Genomic DNA, 24,245 nt, shown 5'->3' with positions numbered 1-24,245 from the left:
GTTGGACAAAAACTGGCGACGGAGCTGGTCTGAGATCAGCGTTGGCTGTTCTTCCTGCCCTGGTTTGTGGGCCAGTGATCTCGTGCGGAGTTAAACACACATGCTTGTGCAAACACATTGACTGGGACTTGAGGTTATCATCACATCTGTGCCTCCCTCTCTATCCACCCCCACTCCCCACTCCCTCGACTCAGACATACATGTATGCGCCTTGCGCATCCTTCAGCTGCTTTGTAGGGAAACCAAAGCATTTTTGTAATTTATCAGAAGGCAGATGTGAAATGTGGAAACAAATTTTTAAATGCAATTCAAGATGGGTTTTTTTTGTTTTTAATCATTCCACGAAACATGCACGTGCAGTGCAGTGAAAGAGACTAAAGATTTACAAGAATGTATTTTATTATTATATTGTCATATCGTTATAACTTAAATTTCCCCTGCTGGGTAAAATGTTTCTCGATTTGCAGCGTTTCCTCTTTCCAAATAAAATGCACACTGTTTTTGTTTGTTTTTAATTGTTTTTTTTGTTTTTTTTGTTTGTTTGTTTTGCTATGTTTCGCATCTGCCAAACATCCATCAACCAGAAAACATTTAATAGTAGTTTGCGACGGCTGAGCCTCATCGGTTACGGCTCTGCCCAGATTCACACAGAAATCAAATGGGTCTAAAGTCACAAGACCGGAAGATTTCCAGAACTTCTCAAGCAGAATTCACACTGGGTTGCATCAGCCTTTAGTGTCAGCCTCAGCAGCATTCGCTAAACTGGCATGTGTAACTTTGACAGCAGCGAGCAGCCGCTTGTTCTCACTGATGCAACATCTCACTTTGTCATCATCTGAAGATGATAGAGATGATTTTATGGCTCAGATATTTTAAGATTGCAAAGGAATGACTTTCAACTTTTATCCATGACTACTAAAACATCTCACATTACACTAATGTTCAGAGCTCAAGGTTTTTTTTTTTTTAATCTCGATCCAGTAGCTTCACACCATTTAAAATGACAAAAAGTTCTCAAGAGCTCAAGGAAACCACAACATTAGCCCGCTGTTTACACCTATGACTAAAAAAAAAAAAGAAAAAAGGATGAGGACAAAAACAAGAATGAGGAGGCATCAGACGGTGGAGCAAACACCAGGATAGGGGGAGGTATTCAACGAGCCATCATTGCTGTTTGTGACATCACAAAGGGGCTTTTTTCAGAACTGCCTGTATCAGTGCACACTTTTTGTAAAGCATGACAAGCGTCAGAGGTAAAAAATTTGAACTTTTTTATCTTCCAAGTACAATAGCTGGAAAATCAATGGTGTAAAAGCAACGTTGCAGTCCACTTCTACTCTCACTTTCCTTTTGATTTCAACACATTTGTTTTTTGACCTTGGTCTACTGGTAATATAATAATAATTTCTGTATGGGGGATGCGTTTGCAGTTAGAGAAGTCATGCTTTTCTAACTTAGCTAAAGGGAATTTGGTATGATTTTAGATCTTTAGAGGACATAAGCTGTAGATTAATCAATGGTGTAAATAAATGGTGTAAACAGTCCACTTTTACTCCAGGCCCCAGCTCCAGTTTTCCTTTGGATTTCAGCACATTGTTGTTTGACCTTGATTTGCTGCTGGAAGTAACGCCTTTTTGTCTCTGGGGAGTTTCTTGGCAGGACAGACTGAGACTTGCCCTTAGCACTTTCCAATTGTGCTGAAGTGAATTACAGCTTTACAGTACAAAAGCTGTTGAAGCAAACAACTTCATACTCCTTTGCCAGGATACGGTCCAGTGTTTTTCAGCCACTGTGTTGTAGCACACGAGTGCGCCATGAGATAATGTCAGGTGTACAATGAAAAATTATCCAATTTCACTGAATTAGTCCAACAAAAATTCCTTTTTAAGCGATTGTGCTTAAAAAGGAATTTAAGCCGCGTTGCGTCCATCAATCTCTCCCAACCCGCGATATCAGCTTTGTGAGCTCCTAAACAGGTTTCCAACCACTCACTGAGTGAGTGGAAATAAATTAAGAGACTATATTGTCATTATTAGGCTAAAACGTGTCATTTTATAATATTTTTTGTCTGTGGTGTGCCATAGGACCTTTTTCAATATAAAAAAAAAAAAAAAAAAAAAAAAGTGTCATGGCTCAAAAAAGTTTGAAAAACTCAGGGGGAAAGAGAAATTCGTACAACACATACATCCACGTAACACTGATTTTTTTTTTTCTTTGTACTTCTAAAATACAAAAATGTAGAAAATCAACCTTATTCATTCCACTCCTGCTCTCGCTTTCCTCCCCATTTAAACACAGTCAATTTTTTTGTTTTTCTTTCCCCCTTACTTTTACTACTTTAAACTTTTACCTTTTACCCTTTTCAATGAAAAAGAAAAAGTGCCGTGGCTCAAAAAAGTTTGAAAAACTCTGCGTCAGGGAAACGGGGGAAAGAGAAATTCGTATAACACATACATCCACAGAACACAGATTTATTTAATTTTTTTGTACTTTTAAAATACAAAAATGTTAGAAAAATAGCCTCATTCATTCCACTCCTCCTGCTCTGGCTTATCCTATTTCAACACAGGGTTCTGGTGACGACGTCATACTGAGAGGATCAAAGCTAGATAGTTGCGGCCACCATTTTTTCCAACAAATTAGATATCATGCTGGAGAGTGAAGCACTGTGTATTGAGGAGGCGGAAAACTGCATTTCTAGTGCTGAAGACAACATTGCTGATTTGGAGTGCAGGCTAGCAGACACGGAAAATAAACTCGCTGCCCTTACTAATCGCATGGATGACCCGGGGGCAAGATCCCAGAGGGATAATATCTGCCCAAACTCCTCCACATGGAAACCAAGAAAGGCAAGATCCGGCTGGACAGGTGCCACAGAAGTCTCAATCAACATGCCCCGCGTAGTCATCATGAAGTTTCATTACCCAGCGGATAAAATGAAGATACAAGCACTTGGTGTGAAACAGAAACTCAAATACGAAGGAACCAGGATCTCCATTCGTAAAAGGTCCTGCAGCAACGGAGGAGCTTCAACGAGCTGTGCCAAAAGCTGATCTCCAAGAATGTCAGGCTAGGATCCAATACCCGGCGACCCTCCGCTTCACCTACAACAACAAGGATTTTTCCTTTGACACTGGCTGCACACGTTATCGGGACAATGGACATGGTCCATGAGTACAGTGAAGAGCTACAGCATCATAAGCTGATAGGGTTGTTTTGAGCTGTTCTTTTGCAACTTGTGGAAGCTAGACATGCTTTGAATATGAGGCCACTGGTGTTCCTCCTTCTCCTCCTCCTCAGTAGCGCAGACCGTTGTTGGTTCTGCCATTTTTCATGTGTATTACTTCTTCTTTCTGTCAGCTACCCACGTATGCGCCATAGGTGGGCACATAGTCGCTAAGAATTTTGTGTTTGGTCATGTGACGAAATGGCAAAATAAAAATATGTAGAATTTCTTGGATAAAAAGAAGTAACGACCCGTGCAGTGCAATGTAGCGGAGTAAGAGTAGCGTTTCTTCTTCACAGACTACTAATACTAATACTCAAGTAAAAGTAAAAAGTATTGCGCATTAGAGACACTGCCTCCTTATTGCAGTGGGGGAGTTTGAGTGCCCAAGTGATCCTTGGAGCTATGTTGTCTGCCCCTGGTAGGGTCTCCCAAGGCAAACAGGTCCAAGGTGACAGGACAGACCAAAAGCAGTTCAAAAACCCCTATGATGGACAATAGAACAAGGACCATGACGTTGCTCGATATGGTGCAGCCGGGGCCACACCCTGGAGCCAGGCCTGATGGTGCAGCCGGGGCCACACCCTGGAGCCAGGCCTGGGTTGGGGCTGGCATGCGAGCGCCTGGCGGCCGGGTCATTGCCCACAGGGCCCAGCCCGAAGGAGCAATGTGGGTCCAACCTCCTGTGCGCTCACCACCCGCAGTGGGAGCAGTAGGGGTCGGGTGCAATGTAGTTCGAGCGGCAGTCGGGATCGAGGCACTCGACGACCCGGGCCTCAGAAACAGCCTTTGGCTCTAGGGACATGGAATATCACCTCACGGGGCCGAAGGAGCTTGAGCTTGTGCAGGAGGTTAAGAGATACCGGCTAGATATAGTCAGGCTCAATTCCACACACAGCATGGGCTCTGGAACCCAGCTCCTTGAGAGGGGCTGGACTCTCCATTTCTCTGGCGTTGCCCGTGGTAAGCAACAGCTCAGCCGCAATGTAGGGACAGGTCATAGCCATTGACAGGTGTCGGGGGTCGTTGGCAGGCGTCGGTAGGTGTCAGGTGTCACTGTGATTTTGGCCTATGGCCCGAAAACCAGTGCAGAGTACCCAGCCTTCTTGGAGTCTCTGGGAGGGGTGCTGGATGGTGTTCCGATTGGGAACGCTGTTGTTCTGCTGGGGGACTTCAACGCACGTGTAGGCAACAACAGTGAGACCTTGGAAGGCGTGATTGGGAGGAACGGTCTCCCTGATATGAACCTGAGCGGTGTTCTGTTGCTGGACTTCTGTGCTAGTCGCAGTTTGTCCATAACGAACACCATGTTCGAGCACACGGGTGTCCACCAGTGCACTTGGCATCAGGACGCCCTAGGCTGGAGGTTGATGATCGACTTTGTCGTTTGTCATCTGACCTCTGTCCATGTGTCACTCAGGTGAAGAGAGGGGCTGAACAGTCAACTGATCACTACCTGGTGGCTGGGGAGGAGGCCGGAGAGACTCGGCAGGCCCAAGCACATCGTGAGGGTCTGTTGGGAACGTCTGGCTGAGCCGTTCAGTTCGATCTTCAACTCCCACCTCCAGGAGAACTTCTCCCAGATCCTGGGGGAGGTTGGAGACATTGAGTCCAAATGGACCATGTTCTCCACCTCTATTGTCAACGCAGCTGCTCGTAGCTGTGGTCCCCCCCACCAACCCGCAAAGCAGGTCGAGCACCCCACGCCCAACAACCCCCCCACCCAGGCCACACCCAGCCCGAAGCAGCACGACCACGGCTGTCCACATCAACCAGCAGCCTCAGCTATTGATTGTTTGCCGATCAGTTATAGGACGAAGCAGACATTCCTACCAAGGAGGTGTGGTCTAAGTGTAAGTTCCTATATTGTGCAATGTGCAGGTGTTATTTTGTTTTCCAGTTTATGAGGATTGTTTTCTTAGCGATAGATAAGGAGGTGATCAGCATGCGAGATTCTGCCTTATCTGAGGTGATATTAGTGAGGTCCCCTAAGAGACAGAAAGGAGTGGCTATGATGGTGTAACCAATCTGTGCTGATAGGTCATTGCATACCATGTGCCAGAATTTATTTACTGGTGTGCAATGCCATACAGCGTGTAGGTAATTATCTGGAACATTAACTGTGCAGTGTGAGCAGGTTTGAGTGGCGGTCATGCCCATCTGAAACATCCGCTGTCCGGTGTAGTGGATCCTGTGGAGTACTTTAAATTGTATTAATTGTAGATTAGGTTGTTTTATCAGTGAAAAGGTAATTTGCTTTACATATGATTAATAAGGCTTCTTCCAGTTTTCATTTCACTCACTAAATGTGCTTCAAAACTCATCACATTTCCCACACTGATCCAGACTAATGAAACATTTCACAAAAGTGAGGAATGAACCTGCTTGCCAGCACCACATACACAAGCAAAAGCAGCCACCCACATCCGTGTGACTGTTTTCCAGCGCTGCAAATACAGTATGAATCACTTGTTTGTCTCATGAGGCCTCTGAATCAGACAGGTACGCGCACGCTGCAGAAAGCTTATTTAGGGGTTTCAATGGCGGCAACATCAAGGGAAGGTGTCAACAGGGGTCACCAGGGTTTGGCAGGCGACGGGAGGGGTCAGCAGGTGTAGGGGGCGTCAGCAGGTTTCGGGCGTCATCGGCAGGTGTTGGGGGTCAGCGGTAGCCATTGACAGGTGTCGGGGGTCGTTGGCAGGCGTCGGTAGGTGTCAGGTGTCATCGGTGGGCACTGGCAGGTGGCGGACTTCATTGGCGCGTAGTGGGCTCAGTCCCGCAAACGCTGCTTGCAGCTTTAATTATGTATGGATCTGTTATTCATAAATCCAGATTGACTTTCACTAATAACGCGGTCAAGGGCCCTTTTAAAGACCCAAAAAGAGTATTTCTGAAGGAAAACCAAAAACGTTTGTAAAAGTTAGGAAGTTTGGCCCAGGAGATTTATCTAGTTTTAGGTGCATGACATCTTTGTCTAATTCACATATAGTCAGCCCAAGGATGTATTGTAGGAACTGGATACCGGACTGGCAATATGACGTTGCGCCAAACCGACGAGGGGTGAAGTGGTACATGCTCTACCTACCCACTAATGCCATTTTTGGCATCTGCGCTGGCTGAGCAACTACAATGAAATGAATGGGATCGGCCATGTTGGAGTCTGAGGGCCAGATTTGTACACACACTGCAAACACGTTGTGGCTGTTTGCTTTCACTGATTCAGGTTGTTGTTGTTGTTGATTATGATTGTTATTATTAATAGCAGATATTCCGACACACAGGCCAAAGCTAAAAGGACAGGGGCAGCCCAAAAAAATCCAAAGATAAAAGCAGAACATGAGCTGTTAAAGATCCAGTGTTTAAAATCTGGCTTGATTTTGGCCCATAAATACATTAATGAAAGTGTACACTTGCAGTACAATAAAACTACTTAGAATGTTTCTCATATACACAACAATATACGTAGTGCAATAAGTACTTTCTTTCATTTGTCTATGGAGGCCAGCTTTTTGAAGCGTGTAATTGAAGAAAAACTAAGGCACACCCAGTGCGTGCAGGTTCAGCAGGGAAGCGTTGTCACTTAATTTCCTGGGTTTTATCCTACCCGATTCTGGCTTTACAAGGGTTTTTACATATTTGGTTTATTGTTGTTTTTCCTTTCCACACAAGGCTGGATATCTGCAAACTGTTTTCCTCCCTTTTTCAAGAACGCTGCGGCCAACTGCAGGCATGCTGTTCTAGTTTTTTGTTTTTTTTCACTCTCCCCGAGACAGGACAGATAGGATCTGACCTCAGTCAAGTATATACATATGTATTCATATGTATTCATATCCCCACTCATCAGGGTCACCCATGACATACACTATATTACCAAAAGTATTTGCTCACCCATCCAAATGATCAGAATCACGTGTCCTAATCCCTTGGCCTGGCCACATGTGTATAAAATCAAGCACCTAGGCATGCAGACTGTTTTGACAAACATTTGTGAAAGAATGGGTCGCTCTCAGTAGCTCAGTGAATTCCAGCGTGGAACTGTCATAGGATGCCACCTGTGCAACAAATCCAGTCGTGAAATTTCCTCGCTCCTAAATATTCCACAGTCTACTGTCAGCTTTATCATAAAAAAATGGAAGAGTTTGGGAACAACAGCAACTCAGCCACGAAGTGGTAGGCCACATAAACTGACGCAGAGGGGTCAGCGGATGCTGAGGCGCATAGTGCAAAGAGGTCACAGACTTTCTGCACAGTCAACTGCTGCAGAGCTCCAAACTTCATGTGGCCTTCAGATTAGCCCAAGTACAGAACGCAGAGAGCTTCATGTAATGGGTTTCTATGGCAGAGCAGCTGCATCCAAGCCATACATCACCAAGTGCAATGTGAAGCGCCGGATGCAGTGGTGTAAAGCACGCCGCCACTGGACGATAGAGCAGTGGAGACGCGTTCTCTGGAGTGATGAATCACGCTTTTCCATCTGGCAATCTGATGGACGAGTCTGGGTTTGGAGGTTGCCAGGAGAACGGTACATTTCAGACTGCATTGTGCCAAGTGTGACATTTGGTGGATGAGCAATTATGGTGTGGCATTGTTTTTCAGGAGTCGGGCTTGGCCCCTTAGCTCCAGTGAAAGGAACTTTGAATGCTTCAGGATACCAAAACATTTTGAACAATTCCATGCTCCCAACCTTGTGGGAACAGTTTGGAGCGGGCCCCTTCCGCTTCCAACATGACTGGGCACCAGTGCACAAAGCAAGGTCCATAAAGACATGGATGACAGAGTCTGGTGTGGATGAACTTGACTGGCCTGCACAGAATCCTGACCTGAACCCGATAGAACACCTTTGGGATGAATTAGAGCGGAGACTGAGAGCCAGGCCTTCTCCACCAACATCAGTGTGTGACCCCACCAATGCGCTTTTGGAAGAATGGTCAAACATTCCCATAAACATACTCCTCAACCTTGTGGACAGCCTTCCCAGAAGAGTTGAAGCTGTAATAGCTGCAAAAGGTGACACCGACATCATATTGAACCATACAGGTTAGGAATGGGATGGCACTTAAGTTCATATGTGAGTCAAGGCAGGTGAGCAAATACTTTTGGTAATATAGTGTATGTGAAGGGAGACCAGACCGCAGTTTGTGCTTAAAACAAAAGATTTTTTATTTGAAACCCACACTCAAAAGACAGGTGAAAAGTTCAACTTAACAAACTTATAGCCTGTGGGCGCCGAACAGAACAAAAGATGAAAAACGTAACCAGGCCAACCCACATAGGGCCGTAGGACCCTGTCCGTATTTCGTTAAGTTAACCTATTAAACAAAACCTATTTACACCAAAAACAGACTAAACCCGAAAATAGGACCACCGGTCAACCACAGCCCAAACTAAAATAATAAAACCTATTGGTCCTAATAACCCATAAGCAAAAAGGATCACCTGTCAAGTGGGGAAAAAAAGAATAAACAAAAAACAAACTGAAGAACAACCTGGACTCCTCCGTGGTCGCGGTGTGCGCCCGACCAAATGGCGAGAGAGAGTGAGAGCGAACCTGCTCCTCTCTCCTCCGCCTGCCTGTGCACTGATTTTAAAAAAGTTAAATATGTAGGCGATCAATTACACAAAAATAAACTAAACTTACAAATTTCATGACTTCTCCAAAACATGGCCTGGAAAATGGCATTTGCAAATACCAGGACTTTTCCATGGAATCTGTTTCTCCTGGTGAGTCAACTATTATCGAATTCTCACACATTGCCAATACCGCCATTTTCTAATTCATCCAAGCTTCTCTCCAAAGCTCAGTTCACCAGCATTGTGTTTAGCTACCAAAGGGGTTTGCTTTAGAATTAAGGCTGAGTTGACACACTGAACATTTCTAGACACAGGCGTAGCGTGTCAAGAGAGGTATTTGAAGCACTCTTCCCAAGCCATCCTCCCACTTAATGTGTAACTGCAGGTATTAATGTTCCAGGTCAATAATAAACCCCATCACTGTTAATGTGCACACAGATTGTGTGTGTCGAGGCTGCTGGTAGATTTCCATCCAGCTGAGCTGACACTCGTCCGAGGCACTGAGAGTCTCAAGTCCTGTTATCACAGATGTTCTGAGCCGCTAAGTGTTTGTTTTTTGTCAATATTCCAATCACCACCGGCTCACACATCTTTATGGATTTGTTTTTGATGACAACTTCACTTCCTGTTGGGGAAAGAAGAAATAATACTACAATCATCTAAATCAGAGATCCCGAGGTATTATTTGCAATAGCAGTTAAAACTGCACATAAAACGATCACGTGTAGAGATAAAGAGAACGCGTGACTATGACTGATTTACGACTCATAAAAAAATTAACTACTATGAATCCAACTCGAAGAAAAACATGCGCTAATTTTTATGGAGCCATTTGCGGAAATAAAGAGGAGCTCATAGTGAGATAAGCTGGAATTTTACTCTGCATTTTAGGGCAGGCGAGGGCAGGTAAGTGGGTCAACCTAAATGTAGGACTTCTACCAATAAAACACATTTTACAAAGAGAAAAAAAAAGCAGTTTTTCAATATATTGCGTTTTGTTTTGTTTTTAAATGGGAATACATCTCAAATTAAAAACATTTCAGTTTTCACCAATGTGACTTGTCTCACAAGACTGATGCCAAAATGGGGAAGAAGAACAACACTTGGCTGAAGAAACCCTCTTACCTACCTTGCTTGTTAAATATATTAACATTTGACTTGGGTGAGATAATGTAAGAGCAGTGAATGAGTCGTGAAACACTGTGACCTCTTGCCTCCGCTGAAATTTGTATCCTAGAGGTTTTAAACTGATCTTTTCAGTCAGTTCAGCAAAACTAAAGGATAAAAAAAAAGGCTGAGAGGACGCACGCGTTGTCGAAAAGACTTTATTTGAAACTACAAACATAACACACATACACTACATGAAAAAAAAACAGGATTTTTATACATTCATATATCTGATATACTGTATTTAACCATATCCACACTTGCATCTCTTTGAGGCAGAATGGTTTGTCCCCACCCCTCCCATTGAAAAGGCTGAAGGTAGAGACGGGCGGCGAGCGCTGGGTACCCCATGTCGCTGCGGCCCAGAAGGAAATAAACAAACAAAGAAAACCTTTGGCATCGACACCGTCAGACCAGTTATTGCTATCAAAGGTTTACAGCTGCAGTACAACCTGCCTCCTACGCAGGAAAAACTGAAAGCTCACTTTACCATCCTTATAAACCAGTCAATGAAGGTGAGGAAATATGATGAATATGCTGCATTTTCTCTTGATTATCATATGCACACATTTAGGTTGGGGGTAAGGAGTGGAGGTGTATATGAAAGTGGCTGGTTTGGTAATTTTGAGATCTTCTGGAACTGTTACTTTAAAAAAAAATGGAGCAATTCAATCGTTAGTCTGACGAGAACAAGCAGCAAAACTGCTGCAGCTCTTCTTCATTCTAGGTCTGAGCAGCGTCCCATCTGTTCAGCATTCCACCCCGTGTCGGTGGGGGAGCTTTCACATTAAAGAGGACAACAAATAACAAAAAAAAGAGAATACATTAACATAAAAAAAATCTGCAATGGCAACAAAGAGATTATAAAGAGCGATATATTCATTGGAATTTAAAAATGTATATGTACAAACAATCGCAAGGAACTTTTCAGGGTTTTTTTCTAAACAAAAGTTTAAATAATGGACAGACAAGAAGTGCTGCATTCCGTGCTCCTCGCCATGCTGAACACGTCGAACATGACAGCCAAAGTTCTGTTACAGATTTTATGCTTTCAATGTAAAAAAAAATCACCATGAATGACGCAGTGTTGGGGGGGGGGGGGGGGGGGGGGGGGGGGGGTGAAAGTTGGAGATCTGTGTGGGCAAGGCCGACCGAGTGAGAGGTCGCAACAACCTTTGGTGGAACTTCGGGACGAGGCAAAACTGCTGAGAGAGAGCGACAGACGGTGAGAAACAGTGAAAGAAACTGGTGAAACACGTCCACAGCCTATTCATGCTCTCAAACACAGAACAACTAAAAATAATTATATATATATATATATATTAAAAAAAAAACCCGGGCTGGAGTTCCGGGTGCAGTTTTTTCTGGTTGAGGTTTTGAAACTTAAGACGTTTTTGAATTGAGCGTAGTTTGAAAGCCGACGTCCATGTTTGAACGGGTTGCCTCTATGTGTCTTCGAAGGAACGACTTTCTCTCAGACACTTGCTTTGACAAAATGTAGAATGATGTGAAAACAAAAAAAAAAAAACAGATGTGTTGGCCGGGACGTTCCAACGCTGCCATCAACTTGCCATACAAAAAGAGAACTTTTAACGCAACAGTTATTTATTCATTCTTTTTTTTTTTTTTTTTTTTTTTAAATACTGCTGTTGCAAATGATCACCTGCTTGAAACCTTAAAAGGCTCACATTCCACGCAATTGCCTCAGTGTCGTTACATCTTCTCAACCTCCCCTGATTTGCTACAGCTTGAGCAACTCCACTTTCAAACCAACGGGCCTGATGGGGGGGGGGGGGGGGCGGCAGACACCTTGGGGGGGGGGGGGGGTACATCTCAGCTCAACGTTTTTTGTTTGTTTGATTGTCTTTCCAAACATCAGACTGCACTTTGGGACTTTTCATTGGTTTAGAATTTAAAAACCAAAGGCATTTTCCTTTAGAGATCAATCACCAAAACGGATCACAGCAAGTTAGTCCGCATGGCGGGGGGGGAAAAGCATAAAATAAATAAAAAAAGTTAAAAATAAAAATAAAAAAGAATCCCCCCTTGACCCCGTGTCCAATTAAAAAGATACCATCGCCCTTACCATCGCCATCGCTTCAGAAATAAATAATGGATCGAGATGGAGAAGGTGAGAGGAGACGACGCAAGCTGCGACACGGCTGAGCACCACTGGGAACACTTCCCGTGTCAAGTGCAAAGGAAGGCAGATTAGAATCGCAGGGGGTGGGGAGGCAGCTGGTGGAGAGCAACACTTGGAAGGTACGCACACTGATTAGCTGGTGGGGGGATAAGGAGGAGGGGGAGCCCTGGCAAACGACAAAGAAAGTTGACCTCATGGGTAGACTTGGTGCTCTGGACTCTGAGAGTCTTACAAAAATAAATATGTACAAATGAACAAGCACCCTGGGGTGGGGTCCTGGGTTGGTGTGGGGGGGTCTCACTCTTGCTCCCGCCCTGGTTCCTGGTTTTGTCCTTTTGCCAGTTCTTCAGTTTCTTTCAGCTTCGAGCAAAGGAGCCGAGCCGGTGTGTGTGTGTGTGTGTGTGTGTGTGTGTGTGTGTGAGTGTGAGTGTGGGGGGCGGAGTTCAGGGGTCAGGCGAGGGGTGGCGGGGGAGTCGGGTGAGGGGCTCAGATGATTTTGTAGAGCAGGAAGTCGCGGAGGGGCTTGGGGATGGCCAGCGCCTCCACCTGCTGCGTGGTGGTCACCCGGCGGAAGGCCATCCTGCTCAGGTGCTGCAGGCTGGAGATGCTACGGGGACACTCCCAGAAGCGCACGCTACCGTCACGGGTCCTTGGGGAAAAAATAAGAGGGAGAGAAAGAGATTTGGTATGGGACCTCTTTTTTGAATATTATGAGAATTTACAAATACCATTGAATCCAGATGATTAGATTAATAAGGCTGTGGTTAGCAGCGGTGACCCCAGTTTGTTTGTTCTTACAAATATACAAATTTAATTTAATTTTATTCAATGTTATTATTCATTTATTTTTCTTTAGTACTCCTCGTGAGAATTGTGGTTGAACAACACAAAATTAAACTTATAACAATTGGAACTTCTATGGATAGATGGAGGGAGAGAGGGAGGGATCAATCTTATTCTTATCCTTTATTTTGGTGGTGTCCTTATTTTGTTTCTCTGATGAATGTAACCATTTGAATATTGCAGCCACTCCTTGTTCGTATACACATTGATAGTTGAACTAAGCTGTAACAAATATATGAAGGTAGATGAAAAGCAATCAAAAAAAAAGTTAAAGAGAAAAGGGGAGAGAGAAAAAAACCCCAAAGTGACAGTAAACGCCACGCTGGTTATCATGAAGTGGGGACCACTCATGATATGTGCCAGGACCAAACACGGAGAACTTGTTGCACCGTGTGTGTGTGTGTGTGTGTGTGTGTGTGTGTGTGATTGGGCAGGCAAGGTGTGACCGAGTCTCACTCACCCCGCAGCAAGGACACTCCCCTCCGGAGAGAAGGCACAGCACAGGCCATTGGGCAGCGTGGCGATGGCCTGGGGGGCTCGATCCTCCAGGCTCCAGAAACGAACCAGCCTAGCGGAAGGAGGGAAGGGGGGGGGGTCATTGATGGGGTCCCCACTCATTCTCATTGGCCAAATCTCAAAACTTCACTTGAATTTTCATGAACTTGCCACAACCTATGTTGCCACAACCTATGAATACATCATTTTTTTTAGACTGAAAAGACGTGACCCTTTGCCAATCATTGTACCCAGTGGTGCAGCGGTATTTGTGTTGGTGTAGAAATGAGGGGAGCTGCAGGAGAAATGTGTCGGTGATCAACTGCAATAAACTAAACTAAAAAGGGATGCAACAATACCGACGCCAGTGTCGGCCCACTGGGAGGGTTCGCCTCTGGATGTGCACGTTTCTGGGACGTGGCGTGAGGTGGCGTAGACAAACATTTGAGCAGAACGAGTCACGTTTTAAAAAGAACTTGGCGGCAGGTCAAATGTTAAATAGTCCAAAAGTCAGATACAATAAAGAGTGCCCACTGGCCGGGATGTTTCAACATCTTGCTCAGGCATGGGCAAACTATGGCCCAAGGCCATATGTGGCCCGCGAAGCTAATCCAGCCCTTAAACCAAACTTGAAGAAATGATATTAATAGTAAGTACATTATAAAATAGATGTATTTTTTGTGCATTTTTTTTCAGTGTTTTAAGAATCATTTCAATAAAGAGCTAAATATTGTGGGGCTTCAAAGTCATTAAAGCACGTTTTCTACATATCCCATGGTGTATTTTTTTCTCCTATGAGGTGGATCACCAAAACACTGCATCCAGCCCCGCTGTCAAATTTTAGAACCCATTTTGGCAGTCAAAATGTTTGCCCACCCTTGAACTAGATGACCTTCAAACAAGTCAATCCAGATTTTAACTGTGGCAAAAGCAGCGACTGGCGTGTGTCACCTTCAGCATTGACTGCCTTGATCTCAGAAGCGAGAGCGCTACTACCCTCCACCCCCACCAACCTAAGTCCAACCGCTGCCTCCCACCTCCCCTCCACTCCAATGACGACAAGTGGCTCACTCCCACGGCTTTGAGAATTGCCTCGCCAGACTGTTGGAAGGTGCGCTCGATAAATATCATGTTATGTTTTCCATCCTGTTCTACTGTGTGGGGTCAAGCTATTTATGCAAAAAGGTGCGTCGCGGCAATGCGGACAATAAGACCTCTGTTAGAAAAAAAAATCCTGTAAAAAAGACACACACACACACACACACACACACACACACACACACACACACACACACACACACACACACACACTTTGGCCAGACAGCGGTCGGGGGCTTAATCACGGCCTTGTGACAGTCATGTGACCTGTCCAAACAGACCGACCTACTGTTTCAGGGCTCTTAAGAGTCCCATTAAAACTCATGACTTTCAGTAAGGTTTTTCCAAAACAGGCCTACAGTGAGGCTCTTTCTGCTCGTGCTGTTCACGCAGAGGCTTGGTTAAGCTGACCTTCCTGGGGGGGGGGGGGGGGGGGGGGGGGGGGTTTCCACTCCAGGCATAACGGCTCAGTCTGTGGCCTTTTCAAGGACCATTACCGGGATCATTACAGTGCACTTGTTTATCTGCTTCCCGCTGACATATTTAACACAAAAGGGACAACATGAGACCTTGCTGTAACTTGTTTTTTTTTTTACTTTAGAGCAGTGATTACAGGCTAAACAGTGTGCCTGTTTGTTCGTTTAAAAATTACTATTTATTTTTTATATTATTATAATAAAGTATTTCTGGAAACTGTTCAGGTTTTGTTAATAGTAGTGATCTCTTGACATTTTGTTAGGAGAAAGCTACAGGTAAAATCTGTTAAATCCAGTTTTTCTTACTTCCAGGTGTGCACAAAGTACAAGTAAATCTAAATTTAAAATGACTAAACATAAATATTTTATCGGTTATTGTATCGGCTTGAAAAAACATTGTGCATCCCTGGGAATTTCACATTTCAAGTATGTGCTTTTGCTGCCAAAAGTTCTTCGTTCAGTAAATACAGCGTCTTTAATTGAAAAATGTTGCCAATAATCGGGATTTCAATATAGACCCCTCCAAAAATGCAGTGGCCTAATATGTGGTTTGGGCAATGAAACACTCATCCAAGTTGTGAAGCACCAAGAGTGAAAACATTTAAGAGGTAAAACTAGCGATGCACCGATACCGATACCAGTGTTGGGTATCGGTACCAATACTTCGGTTGAGTACTCTACTCGTAAAATACGTGCCGATACCACAACACCAACACCAGTTGTGTGCGAATGTATGACCTTATTGTTAAATTTGTGTTTGGACTGAACTGACTGAAACTTGTGACAATCACTCCAAGCTCTAGAAAGACATGCTGAGGGATGTTGTTCAAAATAAACAACATCTGTGGAAACAAACGAGATGGCAATGTCTCACCTGTCATCAGTGACGCTGGCAATGTGGCGGCCGTCGGAACAGAAGCGGACGGAGCGAACCCATCGGTCGTTGGCTCCTCCCGCGAAAATGGGCGATGGAGGAGGGAAAAGGTGACTGGGGAGGATGAAACAAGCCACACCAATTTAGCGATTGCATGTCCTGTTGTAAATCACTCAATAGCCTCAACTTTTTTCTGAAACCCAGTGTTTTAAAGCAAACTCAAATGGCAACAAAAATACATTGCCGTTACAGCACAAAACTTATTTTCCGTATTAGTGGTGCTTCAAATCAGGATGTCCTCCAAATCAAGTTTGTTGGATTCCTGTCCTTTGCCGCTACATCCTTGGCTAACATGTTGCATTTTACATCATTCTAATCCACCTCAATGATGTGGAGCCACAATTTAGACTTCTGAGGCATGATTCCAATTTTCACTCCAACGTGGACGAGTGTCATTATGTCACACCTCGATATTGTGAAAGCCAATCACCTGCGACTTTAGATCTGGCCAAATCATCATTAGCTTGCAGAGGTAAAGATTTACCAAAAGCCAGAGACGATATCCGGTAAAATCGGAGCGATACATTTCAGTCGCTGCTAAGAATGTCTCAGTATTCATCAGGTCACAATTCCCCGAGAAGGTCAAAATCCAAACAGGCAAATCAGATTTAGCAGAACCATTATTAAACAACAAAGTACAGCGTGTTTATTCGTTGACCATTTACGTTCCTTTGTTTGGACTATTTATTTTTTCAAATGCTGAAAAAAGTTCCATACCCGAGTTCCAGCAGCACTGTGCCTTTGTAATGGTCCCAAAGGATGACCCGGGTGTCGTACGAGGCTGTGGCCAGCAGTGCCCCATCTGGCGAGAACTCGCAAGACACCACATCGTTGTGATGCCCCTCCAGCTTCCGAATTAACGTGTACTTATCCATGTTCCATAAGAACACCTGCAACGCGAAGGGAGGACGGTTATAGCCAATGGAGTGATACTTGCAAGTAAATGTGCACACAATCTTACTTTTTTTTTTTTTTTTTAATTCATCCACATAGAGCGTTTACAAAATTAAATTAAGCAGCACCAATTAAAAGCAGAATTAGAAACAGTTATGTCATTGTATGGTTTTGTAGCCCTTAACCAGTTAACCAGGAAAAAAAAAAATCAATCAAAAGAGCACATGCTGAAGCAGCAGCAAGTCTTCTGGTGTAATGCAACAGTTCACTTACATCAACAAATATTAGTTAACAATCCAGCAGCTTTAAAATATAATTACTAGGAACAGGGTCAATTTTAACTTACACATTAAATATTGTCTAAACACTGGCATAAATCTTAACGAGAGAAGTCTAGACAAAAAAAAGAGAAAAAAACAAGTAGTAACTTATGGTAACATAATGTTACTCCACTGGTTTCCCCCTTTCAGAGTTTTAGTGCACTGTGTTTACAATAGGCTCGCACCTCCGGCAGAAGCCTACGAAGAGAGGCAGATACTGCAAGAGAGAAGAATATTTTATGGCCAAAGGGGTTGAAGCCTCTGGCAAAGTACACATATGCATACATACACACATACATACTGTACACGCACACATACTGTTACAAACTGAGAGGAAAAACTAATCACCTGTCTGGAAAAACAGCCAGATTGGTCGGATTTTGTATCGTTTGTACTTTTACTTGTATTTTGTTTTACATCTTAATAAGTTGTAATAAATATATATATATATTTTAAATTCCAGAGGCTTTTGGTTTATCATGTCTGTGCTGTAGCTACATATTCAAATACATTCACCAAAAATGGCCCTGGTACAAACTAAGGATGCACCGACACTGATGCAAGTATCGGGTATCGATCGATACCGGGGGTTGAGTATTCTACTCGTACTCGTAAAATACGTGCCGTTACTACAACAGCGATACAAGTTGTATATGTATGTATATGACAATTTTGTCAAACGTGTCTTTGTACTGCAGTGACACTTGCATGCTCAGGGATGTGGTTCCAATAACAGAACAATGTGTACTGGTGTTAAAGAAGTACTCGCTACTCGTTCTGTGAAAAAAGTGGTATCGGTGCATCCCCAGTACAAACATTAACACGGAAGGGAATTTCCAGTGGAGTTCTTCTTCCTCTTGTGATAAATAACCTCGGACATGAGGGAGCTATCAGAGTCTGATTGTTTGTCTCAAAAAATAGACAGAAAGTGCTGCTGAGGAATTCTGGAAAAGGCACTACTCTCATTCCCCCCCACTGCCCGCTGCTGCCAGTGGCAGAAACATTGGGTCGTCTTTGTTTGGTTCAGAAAGGAGAAAAAAACAAAAGAAAAACAACAGCACATCTGGAAGTTACCGCGTGGCCGGCCACTTTCTACCGAATCTAACTTTTAACGGCCAGTCAGTTCTAGTGGAAAAGTGAAATAAAATAAATAAACAAAATAAATGGGAGGAACTGCGACAGCAGAGGTAAGACAGACACGGAGCAGCACCTACGTACAGCTTGACCCCTGCAGGTCATGTGCCAGACTGCCCCAAGCCCGGGCAGCCTTTTCGGGCAGTGCGCACAGTGCGTCCCCCTCGGTTGCACCGGCTGCTCAAAATGTCAGCGCGGCGCTCCGTTCAAAACCAATCACACACTGAGCTCTACCACCACCTGCGACAGGGAGAGCAAGACACACACACTGTAGGGACACACAAAGCCCAACAAAGCTACTACGTTGTCTAGCATTAGCTTGACGTTTACGATAGCGTTATTTTTAAAAAAAATATAATCCAAGTATGGAATTTCTACGTAATCAGGATTGAGAAATGTGCCTGGCTTAAGATGGAAATCGGGGCGGGGGAAATACTAGTTTCACTGCAAATATACAAGTTATTTTTAGGAGAGTATTCTTTCAAAATTAAAAAGAAAAAGTATTTTCTGCTATGACATGGTTCTATACCCACCAACACTAACATGTTTTAGTTGTGTACTACATTTGTTACAAGATTATTTTTATGGTAAACAGTGAAAAAAAACACAAGTCTACATGCAAACTTTGAAGCACCAAAAGCCATTTTTCAATGCAAAAAAAAACAAAAACAAAAACAGAATCTCAGCAATAGCTTATTCAACTTATGGCACAATTATATTTCGCTTTCAAAGTTGAAATGAGAAGGCAGAGAAAATGACAAGCTATTTCAATTAGGACGCTGATTGGGTGCAACTCGTCACAAGCAAATGCAAGGATTAGCAAAACAACCCGAGCCGTAGAGTGCAGAGGACGGAACGTCTTTACTTACAGCTTTGCCAGCGCCGACCGAGCAAAGGACGGAGGAGTCTGGCGAGAAGGCGCTGCTGTACACCCAGTTCTGGTGCCCCCGCAGAACCTTCACCATGTTACCTAGCGACGCAGGGAAAACAAACAAGCAAAATCAGTCTGCATTCTTTAACATGGTGGTTCAAGTTCTAATCACTCACTACTACCAGGGAATGACAGTCATCATGCATCATCAACCATGTTCATTCCGGCATTCTGCTGCGTATTCCGCAATCTGTCACCACCCACTGGTTGTGTTGGCAGACCGGATGGTGGTGGGCAGTAGTTTCACCAAATGGCTCATTCTATTTTGGCTAAAATGTCTTAGATGTCTTTTTTAAGTCACATGTAAATTCACTAAATAAATAACAATTCTTGTTGATGCAGTAACAGAATCACAAAATTGGCCAACTGAAACAGAATCGAATTAAAACGCGGCTTATTTGCCCAGAATGCTGTTTTCATGCAGGAGAGGAACCAACGCATGTTTGGGGAAAACTGCACGTAGGGAAGTCAAACTGTGTGACTCAGCCCCTCCTCCCATGGTTTCGCCTAAGCTGTCGTCCTTTTTTTTTTTTTTTGAAAAACGTAGCCAGCCAATCAACTCAATGCGGAAGGTTTTAGCAGAGTAAACAAAGCCTAACAATGAAAGAGTTTCAGCACTCCCACAACTTTGTATAGTGAGGAGCAGAAGATAGAACACACAAATACTTGAAGAAATTAATATATTTTTAAGCTTTTTATCTTAAACAGCTTATAAGTATTAATACTTTATTAGAATTTAAAGTACTTTATGTTGCGTCGCACTATGCAGTATTTGTCCTATTTGTATTGAGTACTGAGAAAACATTTTTGTTACCTCAATAAAGTTCAGGTCATTTCTATTTAACATGTACATTTTAGTCATCAACACCAAAAACACACTTATTGGCACTTATTAATAATAAAAGCAGATTTTCAGAATGTATTGCTAGAATTTAACAGAAAAGCTCATTTGCCTACCGTCATCTTTGAGATCCCACACACGGAGAGTCTTGTCTCTAGATGCAGAGACCAGCATCAGGCTGCCATCGGGTGCAAAGGTCAAGTCTCTCACAATATCAGTGTGGTCCATCAGATTGAGCAACAGTTTTCCTGTAAATAACAATTTCAGTTCACGTTTAACAACGTCTCATATCAAACTAATTCAAGACAGAAAGAAGCAAATACTTTGTCATCTTAACAAGCTTTCTGTTTCTCTGAGAAAATGAAACATAAAACAACTTCACACAAGGCTGCATTGTGAAAAGCAGAATACACACACACACCCCTGTGTGAGCCTCACCAGTGTAAACGTCCCAGATCTTGATGCGACCGTTGTTGAGGCCGGTGGCCAGCAGCAGCTGGTCCTGGCCGAACGTGAAGCGGTGCCACTCGATGTTTACGCAGCGACTCTGCTTCTCCGGCACCGACGAGCCAAAGGCCAGGCCCCAGACGATGTCTCCGCAGTCGATGGTGTGCTCGGGGGGCTCGCCAGCTGTCGGGATCACCTGGCCCCCCGGGCTGTTCTGATGGGTCAGGTCCCGCGGGCTGGAGGCGTTGGTGCCCTTCTCGCCGTGGCTCACCGAGCTGGAGGCAAGAGAGGAAGAACAACCAGAGTGTTTGCTGAGTCTGAGTCACTGTGAAGAGTAGCTGCAGTCATGTGATCTCCAGGCCATGTTTTTGCAAACACCTGCACGAAATCATGGAAATTCAGACCCCAAAAAAAATGACACATAATACGGCAGAGCCGAGTGAAGTCCTTCTGTCAAACAGTAAGCCTGAGACGAGGGGAAGGAGAAGAATCCCTTCCCCCTGTGAGGCTTTGCATTGAGTGGCTGTGGAGAAAAACGGCACTGACCAAAAAAAACAAAACTTTTTGGATAGACAATCTGGAATGGCAATGAAGTCATGTGTCCTTGTTATTCCCTAACACTTTCTGCTGATTCGGCAGACAAACTGTACAAACTGGGAGACCGTTGCTGAACAAGGGATATGACGGCTGTTTGAAGTACCAGCTCAAGTAACTGCTGCGTTGCTCCCGCAAGCAAAGAAGTGCGGCGACGAAAAAGCAAAACAGCACAGAATGACACTTAATGGGTGTGGCTGATACTTTTGCCGCTATTCACGTCTGCTTTTGCATACTAAAGAAAGTGTCTTAAATCTGCTTTTGTTTTTTGTTTTTCAAAATATAAAACACTTGTGACAATGTTAAGAGTAAAAGGTAACTTGTATTAGTGCCTTTTTGAGACAATCAATATGAAAATATAATATAACTTACAATCAGATTTATTGGCACGTTCATAACAATCACTTTCATTCATTGGAATGATGGCTGTACTATCACATGCAACAACTGACTCCTGACGACTTCAAATTACAAAAACACTTTGGCATACAAGCAAAAAGTTTAATCTTAAAAAAAAAAATAAAAAAAAACACTGACTGAACCAAGTCAGATGATTATGTTGCCGCACCACTGATGACTTGCACATTTAGTTTTACCTGGTATTAAAATCATTTTGACATGATACTTACAAAGACTTCAGACATTTCGCCCAAGGAATGAGCCTGACGATGCGATGCCCCTGAGACCAAGCAAAGTAGGAACCATTGGGTGCAAAGGCTACGGTCCAGGCCTCGCGTCCTGACTTCTGCTCAAAGGGAGCAACAGGCACCGGGAGTTCACCGATGAACTTAGCCTTCTCTAGGAAAGGGGGAAAAAAAACAACAACAACCATATCGGGGTTACTTCAGCTACACCCATAAACCTTTTAAGTAACTTATTAACATTTTTTACGAGCCATTTGGACTTTCGAGGTTCACTCGCAGCGACGTCAATCGCTCAAAAGTAGGCTTGTTCACATGAAGGGATCTGATTGGTTGCGCCGCCTTCACAACAAAGTTCGTGCAAAAGCCATGGGGGTGGGGGGAGGCCGAGCAAGGTAAACAGCCGAGGCGTTCCATAAACCAACAGTGACACATCAAGTATTGGCCGGCATAATCCACTTCAAACAAAAACGTTTTCAACTCAGGCACACCGCACACAATTCCAATACAAATGTTTTCTAACAATAATGTGTCTGCAGCAGGTCGAGAGACTTCCAACAAACAATCCAAGGCCATATGTCATTTGGAATTAAAAAATAGAAATTTAACACTCAGATCAACCAAATCTGCTCGCTGGTGATCGTGACTGTGTTTAATAGTCCGGAAATGGTTGAAAGACGTCGTCATTGCAAAACGTTCTCCAACACTAATGACGAAGTTTCCAAAATGACTCCACAGTTAACAATTTCACAACTAGACGTGATATTGGCCACACGCTTGTACGTTCACGCAACAAATCTAGGTCCTTCCCCCCCCCCCATGCGGTGCACAAATGTAACGTTGATAGGAGAACAAAGACGTTCGACTTCAAGCTTCTCTCCCAGTGAGAGTTCGTTGGTTTCACGACTTGCTACACTTCAGTAAAATGAGAGGAACGTGCGCTCGCTGTGGCTGACATCTGGAAGCTGAAGTAATGCGAGAGGGACGACAGAGATATGAATCATCCCCGGCTGGTATGTGGGGGAGGGAAGCCAAAGCGACCCGGCCAGGATTCTCAGTATCCGACCAACTCAGCGAAAGCTAAATCCACCTCTTATGCAATTGAGAACAGAGTGAAAACAACAAACTTACGTAACAAAATGCTAACATTAGAACGGGGTGGGGGACATAAAACCAAATGGCCATTTAAAAAAAAAAGTGAAACCTTAAATGGGGCTCGGTCGGCTGCTTTCCAACGGCCAGCAGCGCTAGCCGCGATGCTAAGTCGTTCAAATTGCATAGAACGTCGGTAAAGTCACGTGAACAATAAAGGTCTCACATGAAATACTGTAATTGTGATTATTCGCTTACAAGGCAGCTTGCTAAATAACGGAGGGGGGTGGGGGGGGGAAGAGTGAAAATAGTGTCACCGTCGCACGGTTTTCACCTCGGACGCGAACGTCGAGAAGAAGAAGAAGAAGAAATGGAACGCTTTAACTTACCTATATCATTTTGGCTGACATATTCTGGGAAGCTTGCCATCTAAATGAGGACACAGACCTGAGAGAAAAAAGTCCAAGTACGATCTAAATAAAATCAAACAAATTCAACGATGACTGCAGCGAAAACAAGAGAAACCGCTCCGCTCTCTCTCTCGCTCTTCTCTTTTCAGACGACCGCTCAGCTTGGATCCCTCCGCCCGAATGAAAAACGCAGTCCGCCTTTTTTTTTTTGACCTCCTCAATCCCGTTATTTCTTTCACCGTATAAATTGCCTCGATCTGTTATTATTGCGTCGCCCTCGGACAACGGCTTCAAACGACTGCCGAGAGTTTACCGCGTAATTAGAGGTATCAAATTCCACACAGGCGGGTGGTGAAGAGGCTCTCTCCGTGACTGGATGTTGCCGAGTCATTAGCATTTTAAAGGAGGGCAGGAAGAGGGAGGGGGAGGGAATGTGATACGTCAGCACGGTTTCCATGGTAATACTACTAAGACCGCCCCTGTATTTCTTTTTTCTTTTTTTTTTGCTCTACTTTCGCCCAACCTCCTTCTTCTCTCTTTTCCAGGAAGCGGTACGATGGTGTATTACTGCCACTTACTGGCAAGGTGCAGCAGTGCAGATACAGCAATTCACGTTCGGTAGTAAATTCATGTTACGGAAAATAATTCGTGCATTTCAATGAACTGAATGCATTTACAGTGTTGAAGTACCCGATTAAACAGGATTATTATTTACATATTTGAATATCAACATTAATATATTTACGAGCAGCTAAGATAGGTTGGTTGAATCTGCCTTTTCTGATTCTTTTACATGGACCTGTCTCAATTCTGCCAGCTCCTTAACTGGTCAGTTTTTCATTTTTAAGTGGCAGGAAATGTTGGAGCCGTACCGAGCTGTACCTGCTATCTTGTACTTATGCTATAAATTGTGGTGTTCGTGTTAACAGAAAATTACCAGTGCTTCGTTAGAAATGTGATTTTATTATTATTATCATTATTATTATTA

At 43.8% G+C, this 24,245-nt stretch overlaps 1 protein-coding gene across 1 annotated transcript; it reads right to left on the bottom strand.

Moving 5' to 3' along the window:
- Positions 1-10,110: 10,110 nt before the first annotated feature.
- On the bottom strand, positions 10,111-23,549 carry wsb1 (WD repeat and SOCS box containing 1). The gene is made up of 9 exons (XM_076035829.1): positions 23,237-23,549; positions 21,744-21,912; positions 20,512-20,795; positions 20,190-20,321; positions 19,171-19,271; positions 16,671-16,843; positions 15,894-16,007; positions 13,411-13,518; positions 10,111-12,756 (listed from the first exon to the last, which is right to left on the bottom strand). Exons 1-9 carry the CDS (start codon positions 23,274-23,276, stop codon positions 12,594-12,596), a joined length of 1,284 nt encoding a protein of 427 aa, XP_075891944.1. The 5' UTR covers positions 23,277-23,549; the 3' UTR covers positions 10,111-12,593.
- Positions 23,550-24,245: the final 696 nt, after the last annotated feature.

Source organism: Nelusetta ayraudi, unplaced genomic scaffold, assembly GCF_046127955.1.
Source record: "Nelusetta ayraudi isolate G7.1 ecotype Tasmania unplaced genomic scaffold, CSIRO-AGI_Nayr_v1 ptg000048l, whole genome shotgun sequence".
Taxonomy (NCBI): domain Eukaryota; kingdom Metazoa; phylum Chordata; class Actinopteri; order Tetraodontiformes; family Monacanthidae; genus Nelusetta; species Nelusetta ayraudi.
This window is presented reverse-complemented; position numbering and strand designations above follow the sequence as displayed.

Coding starts and splice junctions, on each gene's coding strand:
- wsb1 (XM_076035829.1), bottom strand. CDS start 23,276: ATGGCAAGCTTCCCAGAATATGTCAGCCAAAATGATATAG. Junction 16,008..16,670: donor ACAGTGCTGCTGGAACTCGG/GTATGGAACTTT, acceptor CATCCTCCCCAG/TCACCTTTTCCCTCCTCCAT. Junction 13,519..15,893: donor GCCAGCGTCACTGATGACAG/GTGAGACATTGC, acceptor TCCTTCCGCTAG/GCTGGTTCGTTTCTGGAGCC.